Source organism: Festucalex cinctus, chromosome 2 (assembly GCF_051991245.1).
Source record: "Festucalex cinctus isolate MCC-2025b chromosome 2, RoL_Fcin_1.0, whole genome shotgun sequence".
In the NCBI taxonomy this organism is placed as follows: Eukaryota; Metazoa; Chordata; class Actinopteri; order Syngnathiformes; family Syngnathidae; genus Festucalex; species Festucalex cinctus.
The window spans coordinates 1,910,365-1,928,517 of record NC_135412.1 but is presented as its reverse complement, the minus strand read 5'-3'; the positions used below and the strand labels follow the sequence as shown (position 1 = coordinate 1,928,517).

The following is an 18,153-nucleotide window of genomic DNA, read 5'->3' as shown; positions in this document are numbered from 1 at the left end:
TTTTCATAATTAATGAAGGCTTTTCTGCACTGCACGACTCCTGCCAGCACGTTTTCTCTTGAAACGTACGTTCATTCTGTTCGACGTCTTCAATTGCGCCATTGAACACTTGTCATCAAGGAGGCTTAAGTGTCATTTTTGTGGCACCACAGACGGAAGACACCTGGCATCTCACGTCGTCATCCAGCACACGCAGCAAAGCAAGCACATGTTGCTAATGAGCAGATGGGGATTTAGATTTAGTTAATGAGACAATCTGACACATACAGTTGCGCTAAAGCAACATTATCCTGAATGTCAGTCGCCCTTTTGTCCTCTCCTGTGTTTAAAATAAAAAAAAAAAAAAAAGGTTTGGAAAGGTGTTTCCTGACAACTATTTTTCTCGTTCCCTGTGTCTTGCTTTGATGCCACAGAACAGCCAGATGGTGGAGCTCCAGAGGAATCAGTTGCGCGATGACGTCAAGGAGTACAAGTTCCGGGAGGCTCGTCTGCTGCAGGACTACACGGAGCTGGAGGAGGAAAACATCTCGTTGCAGAAGCAGGTCTCAGGGCTCAAGCAGAGCCAGGTGAGGTCGCGCTTGCTCATATACGGAAAATTTCAGGGGCCGTTTTTTTTTTTTTTTTTTTTGAGGCTTTATTGTGTAGATAATTTCATGAAGATTAACTTCCTCTCGGATTGCATGATACACCAAAACTCCATTTTAGGGATACTCTCTAAAACAAACGGTGTCTTGAATAAAAAAATGATTATATACATTATATTGTTCATTATTATGACCATATTTGATCTATTGTGTGGAAATCTGGGGAAACGCATATAAAACAAATAAAAAAATAATAATAATGTCTTCAAATTGCAAAAGCGTGCCATAAGAATTATTAATCGATCAAAATTTAGAGAACCAACACATTCACTATTCATTAAACTAAATATAATGAAATTTTATGACTTGGTTGAGTTTAAAATAGCACAAATAATGTACAAAGTACATAACAATCTACTCTGCCACATTACTCGGAAGCTATTTGAAATTAGACACAGTCCTTATGACATAAGGGGTACAAGTGTCTATAAAAAAAAATAAAATAAATAAGAACAAATATTAAGCTAAGGTGTGTTTCTGTAAGAGGTGTAAATTTGTGGAACAATTTTGGTAATGAGCTGAAAAGATGCAAGTCAATCGTTGAGTTTAAAATTTTTTTTAAAAGTAAAGTTCAAGAGAATTATTTAAGTCTGACATAAGCTAGTACAATTGTAGCAATGTAATTTCTTTTTTCGATGTACAGTGTTCCCTCGTTTTCCGCTGGGGTTCGGTTCCAAAAAATACCCGCAATAAATGAAATCCGCAAAGTAGTTCGCTTTATGTTTTACAACTCTTAGAAATGTTTTAAGGCTCTAAAATCCCCGACCGCACAATTTATACACTTTTCTCATTGAGGCATTGATAATGTTCAAAACTTCATAAATTTTATAAAATGGGTATATTACTGCAAAAAAATATGCAAAATTGCACTTAAAAAAAGAATCCGCGAAAAGTGAACGGCGTTATAGCGAGGGAAGACTGTACCAGAATGAGTGTCATGAAAATTGTATATGTGAGCACGTGGATGTATTATTATCGTGTATTTCTATTAATTTTATGTATATACGCTATATGAGTAGGATCATATATTTTCTTTTATTGAAATATAACCTATTGTATTATAAATGAAATAAGTTCAAAGATATAATGAATAAGGGGAAGGACTAGATAAGTTTTCAACTTCTTCCTACTCCCTTTTTGAACATGCAGATTGTTATTGACTGATTTTGCGTTTCTTCTATGTTCAATTTTCTTTTCTGCTGTCTCTCTGTTTGTGTGTTTATGCTGTATGTTCAATCAAAAAAAAATCTTTTTTTTTTTTTTTTTTTTTTCCTGCCTAGGTTGAGTTTGAGGGTTTGAAGCACGAAATCCGTCGTCTGGAGGAGGATATGCAGTTCCTGAACAGCCAACTGGAGGATGCCATCCGCCTAAAAGAGATTGCTGAGCGTCAGCTGGGCGAAGCCCTGGAGACCATCAAGACTGAGCGTGAACTGAAAGCTTCTCTGAGGAAGGAGCTGTCCCACTACATGAACATTGGCGACACACTCTACAACAGGCAAGCGATGAACAGCGGCAGAAAATCCCGATCATCTCTCAGTGCCATCAAATGTTCTCAACAACCACTTTCCTCCTTTTCAGTCCTCTCAGTATATCTCTGGATGGCCTCAAATTCTCTGACGATGCCGCCGCGGAGCCCAACAACGACGACGCCCTCCATGGTTACGAGAACGGCTTCAGCAAGCTGCTCACCGATGACAACCGCATGTCGAAGGAGGCGGAGCTCTTCCACCCAGCACCCAGCCTGGTGGATGATCTACTGAGTGAGCTGAACATCTCCGAGATCCAGAAGCTCAAGCAGCAACTGATTCAGGTTTGTATTTTGAACAGGAGACCGGATTGTCGGCATCTCCGTTTTATTTTTGTGGTGTAACTCAAACTCAACCCGAGCGACGAGGACTTACTGTAGGTTGCAAGCTCAGGCTGATGGGATGTTGGCGTACACATCGAAGCGCTCACTCTTCACATCCTGAGCAGTCACACGGCGGGTGTTGGCACCAGTTGACCTGCCATCTGCTTCATTGCCACTCCATCAGTTCAACTCTTATCTCTTGAGTGGCTACGAGAATGAGTCTGGATTTTTTTTCTTATTTTTTTTTCTTTCACACACATTCTACTGTCTTTTGTCCAACATAAACACAATGTCAGATTTTCTTGTGCTATGACCGTATTTTTTATAATTTTTTTTTTCTGTAAGCTTCAATTCCAGACAGAAGTTGACGAGACTACGATGACGTCAGCTGGGTATCAAAATTAGGGATAGACCGATTATCGGCCGGGCCGATTATCGGTGCCGATATTTGGCCTTTTTACGAATGTGAAGGCCGACAAAGCTGGAATCTCACCGAGCAGCGAATGCTTGCGAACGTAACAAATTTTGTGCTTTCATCAAGATTTGTAAGATGTTTATAAGACACTTTTTACTTGTTGCAAAGACTTTTCAAACATATTCAGACAATTTTTCACTGTCTGCGAAGATCTTTTGAACCCTGACGAAAACCCCAAATTAGATACATTTAATTTTGTATACATTTGTCACTGCTGACACTGGGAAGTCCCAACACTTTTTAATTTATAAAAAATAATAATAATTTAAAAAAAAAATTAGAAATTACGTTGAAATTTTGGAAAACTTTATTTACAGTAGAAAATTTTAGAAAACTATTTATTCTCTGCAAACACTGAAGTCCCAACACTTTTTAATTTATATAAAAAAAAATACTAATTAAAAATACAATAAATTTAGAAATGATGTTGAAATTTTGGAAAACTTTATTTACAGTAGAAAACTATTTATTTATTTATTTATTTATTTATTTACTTGCTTAGTTTTGAATTGAGCTTAACACATGCTGATGACCCTGGAAGTTCCCTACAATTTCTGTAAATTTTTAATTGAACAAAACTGTCTATTCTTAATATGTTTAAAATCAAAAGAAAAGCATTTTTTTACGCTATTATTTTCTCTTTTACTGCAAATGAATATCGGCTTGAAATATCGGTTATCGGCCTCTTTGACGACTAATAATCGGTATCTGCATCGGCCCTGAAATAAAGCATGTCGGTCTATCACTAATCAAAATGGTCAACATCTGATTACAAATCTCGGTGTGGTCGTCTCTCCTCAGATGGAGCGCGAGAAAGTCAACCTGCTGTCCACTCTGCAGGACTCCCAGAAACAACTTGAGCAGGCCAATGGTGCTCTGTCAGAGCACCAGGAGAAAGTGAACCGTCTGACGGAAAACCTTAATGCCATCCGCAAGCTGCAGGCCAGCAAGGAGCGCCAGTCTGCCCTGGACAATGAGAAAGAACGCGACAGCAATGAAGATGGGGACTACTACGAGGTGGACATCAATGGGCCAGAGATCCTGGAGTGCAAGTACAAGGTGAGGAGCTTTCTTGGACTTGAGTAGAGTAGAAAGAACAACTTAACCTTGTGTGGTATTTGTACAAAATTTTGACATTTTAGGATTATTTATAGTATCATAGATAAAGCATTTAAAAAAAAATCACTGAGGGGGCTGAAATTTCACCCAGATTGTCCAAACATGTTGAAATTCAAAATGGCTCCAACCATCATTTTTTTATTTTATTTTATTTTTTTTAAATTATCATTGTCATTAACTCATTCACTCGCCGCCATTTTCACATAAGCTCCCGGCTGTTTTCCTGTATTTTGACTGATTTTGCAAGGCCCACAGAATATTGTGTTCTATTGCTATAAAAACTCGGAATGAAAGATTAAAGTCTCTTCTTTCATCAGGAAAAAAAGTATGTTTCTATCTGTTACCGTTTTGCAGTAATTAGCATTACAAGAGAGCTAAGTTTCATCAGTTTTCACAAATCTATTCAAAATTGTAAGTAATTGAGCTTTTTTTCTAGATGGCCCTGGTTGATCTTTACTCTGCTGCCACCTGCTGGCCGTTTGTGTAATAACTACCATTTCTGCAACCGTTCTTTGCAGCTGAGAGGCTGCATCAAAGCCTAAAATAAAAAAAACGACAACAAAAAAACATATAAATACGTCTTTGGGACACTTAGAACATTAAAACAAAAAAACAAAAACATATTTATACGTTATTGGGAGTAAATGAGTTAATATATGTGGGAGCCAAATACTTATTGTGCAAAATGAGTATTTGTCCAAAATTTGGACCCATTGACTCCCATTATAAGTCATAATTTTGCATGTTTTTTGATGCACTGCACACCTGATGTTTAATAGGGTATATGCCACGGAAGCGGCGGAACATGATTTTCCACAACAGTTTATTTTCGGTCTGGGTTGCGAACGCGCAACCAATGGGCACAAAGTCAGAAGCACAAATATTTTTGACGCATCCCACACGTCCGAACCGAACCGGAAACAAACTGATGGGCAAAAACCAGTCCCGCCTCTTCTGTGGCATATACCCCATCGGGTATTTCCCATGATTACCCAATTCATCTCTTCAGTGGGACCTCAACTAAAGGTGGAAAAGACAAAATGAGTTGAGAGACTTAAAAATCATAATCCTCCAGGTGGCGCTAAAGAGCTACTTAGCATTGTTTGCTTGAGCTGACGTATGTCTGAAACGTGACGATAGTCGGACCAAAACAAGCCAGCATGGTCACGATTGATAGAACAGGTCTGATGCCACTGAACATTTTGAGTGGTTGAAAATAAAATAATATTCATCAATGACTTAGTTTTGACAAATTTTGGACCATATGGGGTACAAGTGTTTTTTTAGTCTCAAGGGTTTGAAGGAAAGGTTTTGTTACCGTCATCTTTGCTTTTCTAGGTTGCTGTTTCAGAAGCTGGGGAGCTGAAGGAGGAACTCAAAACTTTGAAGGCGGAGTTTCAGGCGTGTCAGTCCCGTTACGAAGAGGAGCGCAGCCGGCTGGAGAACGATGTCACGACACTCGGGGAGAAGCTGTCGGTTCTGGAGAAGACGAGAGGTTTCGAGAAAGACGAGAAAGACAAGCTGGAGAAGGAGTTGCGCAAGGTAAGCTTCATCTGACGTCCTTACTTGAAAGTCGGCACCGAGTCCGTTCGCGCGCATCATTTCTGTCCCTTTGCCAACAGCTGAGCGACGTGGCCGGCGAATCTCAGGGCAGTCTGAGTGTGGCTCAGGACGAGCTGGTCACGTTCAGCGAAGAACTGGCGACCCTCTACAACCACGTGTGCATGTGCAACAATGAGACCCCCAACCGCGTTATGCTCGACTTCTACAAAGAGGGCAAGGGTGGGCGCAGCAGCCCCGAAGGCCGCGGCCGCCGCTCTCCCATCCTGCTCACCAAGGGCCTCTTCCCCGAGCCCGCCAAGAGCGAGCACAATGACGGCGTTCCGTCCCCGGGTTCCTCCCTGCCTTCCCCCGTGTCGGAGCACCGCCGCGAGCCCATGAACATCTACAATCTGGTGGCCATCATCAGGGACCAGATCAAGCACTTGCAGCTGGCCGTGGACCGCACCACCGAGCTGTCGCGCCAGAGGGTGGCCTCTCTGGAGCTCGGCACCGTGGCCGACAAGGACCAAGAGGCGTGCATGGAGGAGATCCTCAAGCTGAAATCGCTTCTCAGCACAAAGAGGGAACAGATCGCTACGCTGAGGACTGTTCTGAAGGCTAACAAGCAGGTCAGTTTGTCTTGCAGGTAATTCAACATCACAAACGTGTTCGTTTGCCTTGAAGGGCAGAAAACGAAGAGGCGGGGTGGAAGCCATTTCAAGGCGTTTCAGCTGTTGAGCAAATGTGGACGTGGTTGTATAGCTAACATGGGTGGGGACAAACGTCCTTTGGTGTCAGCTGCACAAAGAAGTGGAGCCGAATTGTATACGGGATGCAGTTGTCTCTTTGAAGTGTGTGGCAAAATTACAACAGAGACATGAAAGCCCCTCATTTTTAACTCTTTTACTGCCACACGTTATTTATAAAAAATAAAATGCCAGCGGATTTCGAGCATTTTAACTCATTTTTCGAAGCAAACAGAATATTGTCTTCTTTTGCTACATCAACAACACATGAAAGATCGCGTTCCATTCTTTCATTAGAAAAATAAAGTATGTTTCTACCTGATTCCGTTCTTTAGTAATCACCATTTGAAAGTGGGTCATTTGAGTGACATTGAGCGAAAATTGAAAAGAAAAGTTACATTTTCTTCACAACAGTGACTTTGATGCTAATATTTTTTGTTTAGTGACGCTCCGTCGAATTAGGTTTAATGTTACAAAGGCTTTGATGATTCGCGTCAGCCTTGAAAACGTTTTATTTCATCAGATTTTTCATTGTAATTTGCAGCTCTAGTTAGGGCCCGAGCAGCTACCGCTGCCATCTGCTGGCCATAGTTAGTGGGTGTTTTTGATTTCACAACTCATTGACCCGGCTGCGCTGCACTTGGATGTTGCACTAACCACTGATATATTTAAAAAAAATAAAAAATAATAGTTGACGTCACTTACCGTTTATGGCGGCATACATCGTGATTTTACGAAACGTGATTAAACGTTTTTGGCGGTCAAAGAGTTAAACAACCGACTGTATGATTTACTGTACACATGGCAAAAATTAAGTAGATCTATCACAAAAGTTAATAGTTGTCCTTGGTTTTCAACTTCACTTACGTTGTTCTATTTTTCTGCTGCCTCCAGACAGCGGAAGTTGCTCTCGCCAACCTGAAGAGCAAGTACGAAAACGAGAAGGCAATGGTGACTGAGACCATGATGAAATTGAGGAATGAGCTCAAAACCCTGAAGGAGGACGCCGCCACCTTTTCCTCCCTCCGAGCTATGTTTGCCACACGGTAAGACACTTGACAGACCTCTTCCCAGTTCACGTCATAGGTCGTAAAAACATTTACGATCGTCAGCTGCTCTGTTGCTATCGTCGCGATGTTAGATCAGGCGTGTCCAAACTACGGCCCGGGGGCCATTTGCGGCCCGCCATACACTTTTTGACGGCCCGCGGCAAATACTAAAAATAATTTTTCAATGCTGTTTTAAAAAAAAAATTGAAAAAAAGAGGGTGGATTAAACATTTCTAGCTATGCAAAGACACAAATTTGCAGCTCATAATTCATTTTCAGAAATAAAAATAATTCCATCCACTTGTTGCTTAGTGTCAAGGTCCAATTTGTGAAAACATCACATTAGATTAATGGTTCTTAATAGGGATGTTCGATACCACTTTTTTTCAGACCGATACCGATACTCACACCCTCAGTACTCACCGATGCCGATACCAACTGCCGATACCAGTAGTACATTCTGAAAAATCACTAAAAGATATTTTTAAACAAATATATCCTTTAATTTTTTCACCAAAAAAACAGCACAGTCACTCTTCAATAGTCTTAACGCTCAAAATAAAACACAAAAATGCTCGTTTAGTTTAAGATTCACAATTTTGAAGTATTTCTAAACCGGTGAAGCTCTGGTGAAAAACTGCCGCAAGCTAGCGCCACTTACAGGCAAGGAGGACTCACTTAACGTCTTCCCACTCCGCCATCGGCCGCTTGTACTCGTCTGCGTCACGAGTACTCGAGTACTTGAAAAAAGGCTGGTATCGGACCGATACCGATACCTGGTATCGGTACTCGCCCATCCCTAGTTCTTAAATGTGGTCAGTTGACGATCGATTGTTCTTGTTGTGGTTCAGAACGTCAAGTTGGGATTCAGCTGCTGCTCAGTGGAGAGGCGGATCCATTATAGTGGCACACAGGGGTCACGATTTGCCTTGTGACTGTTAGCAGTTTTCAATAAGTAACTGTACAATTATATAAACTATTTATAATTGCTTCATTGATTTTTACCATGTTTAACTCATTCAATGCCATTGACGGAAAAAGACGTCAAATTTTTTTTTTTTTTTGCTCGTCTGGCAATGAATGTGTTAATAAATATCTTTAAAAAAATCAAGCAGCTTTCTATTTTTCCGTATGTGGCCCTCAGAGGAAAAAGTTTGGACACCCCTGTGTTAGATGGTTAAGAATGTAGTTTCCTACGTTAACATGCAGTTGTTTGCTGAGATTTCTTAATGTTAATCGTGTACAGTTTATATACAGCATCTCACTCAAGTACACTGTGTGCCTGAGATGTTTTGATCTGCGTATGTCCAAAGGAGGGGGGGGGCACCATGGTCCAATGCACTCGCTAATCTTTTGGTATTGCACAGAGAAGCCGGTCAAAGATTCTGTGTGTAATCCCACTTTAGTTTTTGTCTGGATTACACATCGACCCCCTTGACTCAAATGCGTTCATATGTTCCCTGACGACGTGTTTACGTTTGAGTTTGCTGACGAAGATAAATGACTGGTTGTAAAGGGCCGCGTTTCCCTTCCTAGCCTTGCTCAGTTGCCGCCACGCGACGGTCCCGTGAACATCATCGCTGACCCAAATAGCTGCTCTCCGTTCCACATTTACGACCACTCTTTAATCCACGGCCCGACTCAGGTAGTGGAGAGATGGCGGTGGTATTAAGAGTGTTTGGTTTTCTTCCAGTGCGCAGGGGTTGGACATGGACAACTCCCTTGTTTTGCAAATGTAAAAGGCCCTGCAGAACCACATGGTCGCAGGTTGTCCATGGAACGCTGGAACGGGATCACTGATCACGCTTTTGTTGCTCTCCATCATGTGTTTTCTCCTCCAAAACGCCTCCCTTGATGACAATATCTGTCAGGCTCTGGTTCTGTTTCCTCCTTCGCATGAATTACTGTTCTGTTTTTACGGGATCCTTATATTGGTATGTTAATTTTGTCCTATACAGCATGAGGTTAGGTTGGGGGGAATGTTTGAGGGACTGGAGTTTTCCCACACTCTCTTTCCTTTGTGTACCCTCCCCTCCATCCTTCCGCATCTCACCTCCGAAAGAAGAAAGGGAGGAAAGAGTCCTTCATGTGCTGTTTTTTTTTTCTTCCCAGTCACAGTGTTCACCACCATGGCAATGCCAGTGATGGTGGAGAAATGTTACCGTTTAGAAACCAAAAGGAGAAATGTGTGGGTTTTTGTGTGTGAGTTCACGCTGCGGTGACAGTTTGGAAGAGAGTAGGACAGTGGTGTCCAAACTACGGCCCGGGGGCCATTTGTGGCCCGCCGGCCATTTTTCAGTGGCCCGCGACATATGCTAAAAAAATGGCATTTGACTCAGTTCAAATAAAATAAACAAAACAAAAATGTTTGGAGATGGTCAAAGCAAGAAGGGAGGCTACCGAAAATCAGGTGCCATTAAAAGGTTATTTAAATTAAATAAAACTAATGAAAAAACTAGAACTAAAACTAAAAAAATGTTCACCAAATAAAATAAAAATGAAAATGCTTTTTAAGAAACAAAAACTAACTGAAACTACATTTTATGTTTACAAAACTAACTAAAATGAACTATAATTATAGCAAGCATGTCCTTCGTTTTAGTCTTTGGTAATTAATTTAATGAATGAGCCTTTGGCGATGATTTTAAGTGTGATTTTTAGTAGATTTATTTTGATATAAACCGGAATAATGACGTTTGGAAAGTATGTCACACAGAAGTGACGTCATCTAGCAGCAGCCAATAGAAAAGCACCAAAAGATGACATCACTCCCATGCTGTTTTTAAATATTGCGCACAAGTAATACACATTTAAAAAAAATAAAAATACTAATACTGAAACTAACACACTAAACTAAAACTAAGCATTTTTTTGAAGTTTGAAGTTTATTGAACATATGCATATATACATATATAATTATATAAACACATAAACAAATAAAGAAAGTTAAAAGTAAAAAATAAAAGAAACATCCAAAGAACTAAACTAATAAAAACTAACTAAAATGAAAAATTCCAAAACTATAATAACCCAATTGGCATATTACAAATAAATTGGTTTATATACTGTAGCATTTAAATCAATTATTTGTGCAATTTTTAGGACTAAACACAATTTCTCTTCATAACATGATGTGGCCCTTGCGTCCTTCGGATTTTCTGTATGTGGCCCTCAAATGAAAAAATGTGGACACCCCTGGATTAGGGTCTGTATGTTGCTTTTATCTGGGCTGCTGTCATTCCAGCTGTGGTTAGCTCTTAACCTCTTCACATTCCGAAAACATTTTCTCAATAAACTTGCCTTGCCTCATGAACAGCCTTTCCATTCGCCCGAGTCACTTTTGCTCCTCACCCTCGTCGGACCTGCTGCCCCTTTGTTAGTCGTCGCCTCCCGTCATCATTCAATTAAAGCTCCTCCGCCTTCTCTTTGCGGTGTCGCCAACCCAGCATGACCAATCAGGTTCCAGACAACACAGCAGCTGTGCACGAATGATGCAACAGTTGAGAGATCGTCGTTTGACACGATTTTTGGTCACATGATGCAGAAAAGTTGCTGTTTGTTAAAATTTGTGAATGTGGTTAACTATTCCAGCAGCCTTCCCTGCAATTGTGCGCCATCAACCAGCACAGAAACGCTCCTATTGTGTCCAAGCAGTCCCAAGAATAGACTCCTCAGTTTGTTTGTTTTCCCGGGGGAAGAAAAACACTCTTAGCCCCCACCCACCCTTAAGTCAAGCCCACCCGCCCCACCTCCCGTATCATGGTGGGTTTCACGAAGCAGGACTGACCCCTTTTTGTCCGCGTGTACGACCCACTGGGAATCGAACTGCAAACACAAGGGGGAGGGGCTATGGATATGTTTGTCCGGCGGCGGTCACTCGGGTTCACGTTGTGCAAGCACGTGTAACATCTGCACATGGTCTCACTCTTTTGAGACAACGGTATCCTTTTTACACATCAACACATTTAGTTTGTTTTTCTGTGTCTTATAACTAGAAAGGAAACGAACTTAGAAATTACATTTAGAAGACATTTTAGAAAATGAAAAAGAAGTAAATAAAAGGTGCAACCTGATGATTAAAAAAAAAACTGTGGGCGGAGACCACAACATCAGAACGTTTAGGGAAATAAACAGACAACACAGTAAGTACTAGGGGTGTGAATTGCCTAGTACCTGACGATTCGATTCGTATCACGATTCACAGGTCACGATTCGATTCGATACCGATTAATCCCGATACGAATGGTCACGATTCGATACCGATTAATCCCGATACGAATTTATAAGTCGATTGTTGCGATTTTTTTCCATTCATATTTAGAAAATACTAATCAGTAAGCTTGTAGAGTGTAAGATTTATATGAAAATGTATTATTTATTTATCTGAAATTTCAGTCTTATAGAGGTTGTAATCTGTTTCATGTTTGAACAGCATTAAAATAAAAATATTAAGGCTTAATGTGCCGTTCATATAACATTCTTCCATGCTCAAGGTGTGAATCCTTTAAAAAAAAAAAAAAAAACCTATTCTGCCGATTATTGAATCGATTCGAGAATCGCGCGATGTAGTATCGCGATATATCGCCGAATCGATTTTTTTAACACCCCTAGTAAGTACACAAGTGCAAACGAATTGTGCAAACTCGTCGGGCAAATGCGGGAAGTGCGCAAACTAGGGCTGCTCGATTATGGGGAAGAAAAAAAAAAAAAAACCCGTGTAGTTGTCCGCTGTCAATAAAGACTCGCTTCCCATCGTTCACATTGACGAGCCAGTCAAATGACTCGATTCGTTCATCATTGATAAACTAAAAAGGCGGCCAAACCAGCGTCCGGTTTCGGGTTACGCATGACGGCTAACGCTGCTGTTAGCTCGCTGTTAGCTAGCAGTCACGGCTAACCGCTGGCAACAGGCGCCGTACAATACAACATCAGCATAATTGTGTCTTATTAGCCTCTTACATGAGGCTTGAACGTAACTTCAGGACGAGGTTGCGTTACTGACGTCTGGCCCAACAGTTTGGTGCATTGATGTTGCCAACGTTCACAAACTCGGAATGGAGGCGCACATCTACAGCCCCGATGACACGCTTCCCGTAACAATTTCAAAATAAAAGTTACAATGCATCGATCTGCATATACTACTTGGTAGGGGTGTGAATTGCCTAGTACCTGACGATTCGATTCGTATCACGATTCACAGGTCACGATTCGATTCGATACCGATTAATCCCGATACGAATTTATAAGTCGATTGTTGCGATTTTTTTTCATTCATATTTAGAAAATACTAATCAGTAAGCTTGTAGAGTGTAAGATTTATATGAAAATGTATTATTTATTTATCTGAAATTTCAGTCTTATAGAGGTTGTAATCTGTTTCATGTTTGAACAGCATTAAAATAAAAATATTAAGGCTTAATGTGCCGTTCATATAACATTCTTCCATGCTCAAGGTGTGAATCCTAAAAAAAAAAAAAAAAAAAAAAAAAAAAAAAAAAAATAAATCGATTCTGCCGATTATTGAATCGATTCGAGAATCGCGCGATGTAGTATCGCGATATATCGCCGAATCGATTTTTTTTTAACACCCCTACTACTTGGTAAGGTAAGGTTTATTTTGAAATTTGGTTTCTCACAGACCCGTGTACTGTCATGCATTCTGCCAGACAGAGAAATAGGAGACGGGTGAGGTAACCATTGGAGAATTATATGAAATCAAAAGACTCCTCCCCACTCGGGGAGTTGTCCTCCAAGGAGCGTCACTTTGATGTCTTTGTGAAGCGACTGTGAGTGAGTCACTGTCACTTTTCTACATCAAATTGCACCAAGTGTTGGATGACGCAGTGCAGCGTGCATGCAGCAAGTCATGTGGGACAGTGCGCTGTTGTGCACTATTTTGCACAGAGATGGTACCAAAAAAAACAGTAATATGATCTGACTTTTTGAAAATTTAAGATGAGGTCTGCCACAGAGTGATCAACAATGTTGTGTGAGAAGTGAAGCTAGATTTTAATTTCTTCCTCTTCCTCATGTGTAATGGATTCTTGCAAGTGGCTTTTGGTTTTCAAGTAGAGAGTGTAAAAAACAAAACAAAACAATAAGAAGAAGCCAATTTAGATCAATTATGAAAATGGAACCAGTTTAGTGACAAACGTATGAGAACTGAACTTGGGTAATGTCTGTATAGACCTGGAGGCTCAACAGCACCACCTGATGGTGGCAAAGAAGAACAAATCTGGGAAGGGTGTGTTTGGACGCGCGTTTACATTCAAAACTTTCAGATTATAGATCGACAATTGATGTGATTTCAAGTATTTATTTGTTTATCTTTACATGATTTGGGCTTCCAGCTCATAAAACCCATGAAAACGGGATTTCAGAAAATTCGAATACTGGGAAGAAATCACCATAAATACTTCCCATAAATGGATGGATGGTCATGGATGGTATTTTCAAAACAATATGTCAATCTTTAGTAGTTTGTTATTTGCCGTAATGCGCCAGGCTTGCTGTCAGCTCTTTGGTTTTCATTTTCCTCTTGCTAATACTATACTGCATTGTGGCTCTCGTTTTCCTCTTGTAATACATTACAGCCCCGAATCTATCATCTATGAAAGTTTGACTTTTTGAAAGGAATTATGGCAAATGGCACTTCATTTATATCGCGCTTTTTCACTTTTTAAGGCCCTCAAAGCGCTTTACATTTTTGACTACCCGGTCGCCGACTGATGACGCAGCATCAGGAGCAATTGGGGGTTCATCGCTCGCTTGTACTCGTCTGCGTCACGAGTACTCGAGTACTTGAAAAAAGACTGGTATCCGCCCGATACCTGGTATCGGTACTCGCCCATCCCTAATTTATGTATTCACTCGACTACTTCTTATTTATTTACTGATGTAAAATGTATTGTATTGTAAACAAACAAACAAAAAAACTTGTATTTGCACTTCAAAATGTTTGCTTTGTTCTTGCTTACTGCAAAACTGATATTTATGTTTATGTACAGCAATTTGTATACAGCAATGCCTGTTCTTAAAGCGCTTTATAAATAAAGTTGAGTTGAGTACAGTACTGCAACTGTTATAATGTTAGAATGTTTAACTCATTCACTGCCTTTGACAAGTATACTTGTCAATTGTATTTTTTAGAGCGGTGCTAAATCTGAGCATGCTCCACTGTAAATATCAAACTTGGAAACAACTTTACTGATGCCCAACCACCGGTAGATGACATCATTGCCCCATTTTATAGGAAATAAACACAGTTTCAGAGTCCATGGGAGAAATGGCTGTATTTTGGCAAACCTACATTTTTCTGCTGTCAATTATAAAAGAACGGGACGGGACAAAAAGTAGGGAGTCTATTCTGTTATTTGGTAGATTCGGTTTATATATAATTATTGAATGTAATATCACGTGAGTATTGGAAATGTAAAAATTTTCTAGAATGACTGGCAGTGAATGAGTTGTGACTATACTGCCATCTCCTCCCAGTAAAAATTCCCCACGTTTTTTGTCTCCCCTCCAGTTGTGACGAATACGTCACCCAGCTTGAGGCCATGCAGAGGCAGCTGGCCGCGGCGGAGGACGAAAAGAAGACCCTCAACTCCCTGCTGCGGATGGCCATCCAGCAGAAGCTGGGCCTGACGCAGCGCCTGGAGGACCTGGAGTTCGACCACGAGCAGACGCGCCGCACCGGCGCCGGCGTGCGGCCGAAAACCCGCGGCAAGGCTCCGGCGGCCGCCAACCCCAACATGAGCCACGGCGGCGGCGGCGGCGGCGTCTGCGTCGGGCACGGCGCCGACGCCGTGCCCAGCGGCCTCCTGGGCGGGCCCGCCGTCTTCTGCAGCGAGAAGTACAAGATCTACTGCGATTGAAGCAGGCTGCAGAGGGTGTACAGAAGGGGGAGGGGGCGGCCCCTCCCCCTTGCCATAGTGTTAAAGAGCCCCACTCGCTCGCTTTGCTCCCTGGTCGGCCTGTGCTCCTCTAGGGACGCCCGTGTGACTAACCAACCATCTGCTTGTGTGTGATCGTGCCGAGGCTTGATGATGCACAGGTGTGCGTACAGTGTGCACTCGACGTTTGGACTGTAGTAGACAAAACGAGGCATGTGGATTGCATATTCCGACCGGAGTGTCTATTCGTTCCATAGTCTCTTGTGCTGTACATAGCAAGTACACGGTGGCGTTTGTGCTTCTTTTTTTTTTTTTTTTGTGGCCTCCTGACTGTGTCTGTTGCCCGGCAACAGGAACACATCATGGAGCTGTGTTGAGCCAAGGATGTCCAAAAGATGACATCTGGTGGCACGGGTGCTCCTTTGCAAACAATGAAAAGTTGTTCAATGTTTACCAAAAGAAGATTGAAGAGAAATATATTATGCAAGCTCACCCAGCCCCTGCAGTGGGGACCGTTTTGAATCAATACATGAGAATCAGGAACTTTTTTTTTACAGCAAAAGGAAGCACCCGTGACCGCGGCAGGTTTGTTGTTATTATTTCAAGGATTTGCTTTGGAGTTGAAGCTGTGACTCGAGTTACAGCGAGACGGCTCGTGCACGATAGAAACGCATGGCTTTGCAGCTGTATGAGCTTTTTAAGTGCTTTTCTTTTTTTTTGTGGAAGTGTGTACTAGATTGTCAGTTCAAACGTAAGGGCGTCTTTCCAGTGTTCGGGTTGCATTGGACGATTTCAGAGCCATACGAGGAGGGAGAACAGGATAATATGACAAATCGAATCTCCAAACCTAAAATAAGTGCGCTTCAGCATCGGTGCCTCAGGTTCAACCTTCTGGCAAAAAAAAAAAACAAAAAATGGCTTTCTTGATTACTGTGAACAGAGCTAACATCTCGTTTTTTTTGGACGAAATGGTTATTTTCAAATCCTAAAAGAGCACAAATTGGATGATGAATCTCCAGACGTGTAAAACCACGCGGCGAAAGTGCCTGACGAAGCAAACAACGGATAGATTTATTTATTTATCCGGTTGATCTTGTGTCCTACTCTCCCTTTTACCTCCAGTTGGCCGTGAGGAGCATTTCGATAGCCGGCGTCCCCTCGCAAGGTCAACCTTAAAAGTACAATTGAGGATTTGTGTCGGTTCAGGTAACGTCCTCAGTCTTGTGTTTAGAACGCGTGTTATGTGTGTTCAAATGGTACGGAGCCCCTAAGGTGACATGGTAGAAAAAAAGAAAATAAAAACATCTTTGTGTTCCCTCGCAAAACAACTTTGCGGGAGAGCGCAAAGTTGTTGTTTTTTCGCCTACCATGTCACCAAAGGTGCGCCGTAAACACTTCCGGGTCGTCTTTCATGTGAACAAAAGCGACGTGTAAACAAAGCAGTGGAAAAATACATGCTCCATCCTAGTCGCTTTGGGAAAGCTTTCCCACTGTTTTGCTTCATGTTTACAAACGTTCCATCCTCGTCGCTTTTGTTCACATGGAGGATGACCCGGAAGTGTTTACGGCGCAGCGAAGGTGCCATGGTAGGCGAAAAAAACAACTTTGCGTTCGCAAATGTTTTTTGTTTTTTTTTCTACCATGTCACCTTAGGGGCTCCGTAAAATGGAAACTCATCCTCCATTTTATTATTATTATTTTACTTTGTTTGGTGTGCGAGGACAAAGCGAAGTACTGTCTTAGTAGCCAGAATAGCTTTAACCCTTTGCCGAATTTATGTTACGCAAACAGTCAAAACATGAGTGGGGCTTGTGTTTATACTCAAACGTATTGCTTGTGGATCATAGAAACATTTAGCTTTATGATTCTAAAAGCAGGGTTGACGCGAGGGATTCCTGCAAGATGGAGCAAATTTTGCAATTGTTTTTTTTTTTTTATTCTACCAGTATATATGAATCTATATTCTTAACGCGATCTCGTTCAGGTGAAGCATCTTGCAGGATCCTGCTCCAGTATTTGTTCCTCGCGTCACAAATATCGGCGTCGCGTCAACCCCGCTCGAGTGAGCGCCGATTAAACGAGCGCTCGCAGAATGGAGATGATGATGATGATGATGATGATGATGATGATGAGCAAACTCCTCACAAGTCCGTCGCTCTTCCGTTGACTCTTCTCACATCTCGAGAATCACTCGTCGTTTCCGACGGAGACGCTCGTTTCATTATTTTTGGAGGAGAAAACTGCGGACTGGTTGTTCAACCGCGAGACTCTGATTTGCCGAGTCACTCGTTCTTCACGTCGGAGCTCAGAAAAAAAGAAAAAAGAGAGAGCGTTAAATAGACCTTTACTTTGATTCCTACATCTGCGTCCATTTTACGTGTTATAGCGTGCCACCTGATTGGCTCCTCCTACCTCCTATCACGTTTAATCTTTCCGTCTATCATATAAAAACATCCTGCATGTCAAAAGCATTACGAATTTGTGTGCACGAAAGCATCCGAATTGATTATGATTGGCTAATCTCATCCCACCTGTGAGAAAGCAGAGATGTTTTTTTGTTTTTTTTTTTGTCCATGTTTATTTTTGTTGTTAGTTTGTTTTTAATCTGTGCACTTTCATAATATAGAACTTTAACAGATTATGATTAACCTTTAGGAAAGTGTGTTAGTTACGATGGTTTGTGAGATATTCACGATAGGATATTATAAATGCGAGTTATGACTGTATGCGTGTCCCACAAAATATGTACTCGACTAAAGTTTACCGCACAAACCACAGAGCTACAACTTTTGCCTAATCCTAAAGGAATTATACATCAGTTACTCATTCTTTGA

At 41.4% G+C, this 18,153-nt stretch overlaps 2 protein-coding genes across 2 annotated transcripts in view; both read left to right on the top strand.

Moving 5' to 3' along the window:
- Window positions 1–15,310, top strand: part of bicd2a (BICD cargo adaptor 2a) — a 44,172-nt gene extending 28,862 nt beyond the window's left edge. The window contains exons 3-10 of the mRNA XM_077512066.1: window positions 414–566; window positions 1,925–2,139; window positions 2,223–2,454; window positions 3,770–4,027; window positions 5,426–5,629; window positions 5,710–6,258; window positions 7,270–7,421; window positions 14,953–15,310. Of these exons, the coding sequence (XP_077368192.1) occupies window positions 414–566; window positions 1,925–2,139; window positions 2,223–2,454; window positions 3,770–4,027; window positions 5,426–5,629; window positions 5,710–6,258; window positions 7,270–7,421; window positions 14,953–15,301 (2,112 nt within the window). The 3' untranslated portion in view covers window positions 15,302–15,310. The remainder of the gene's footprint in view (window positions 1–413; window positions 567–1,924; window positions 2,140–2,222; window positions 2,455–3,769; window positions 4,028–5,425; window positions 5,630–5,709; window positions 6,259–7,269; window positions 7,422–14,952) is intronic.
- A 1,099-nt stretch (window positions 15,311–16,409) lies between these two features.
- Window positions 16,410–18,153, top strand: part of fgd (faciogenital dysplasia) — a 76,624-nt gene continuing 74,880 nt past the window's right edge. The window contains exon 1 of the mRNA XM_077512063.1: window positions 16,410–16,525. The gene's annotated coding sequence lies outside the window, so the exon portion shown is untranslated. The remainder of the gene's footprint in view (window positions 16,526–18,153) is intronic.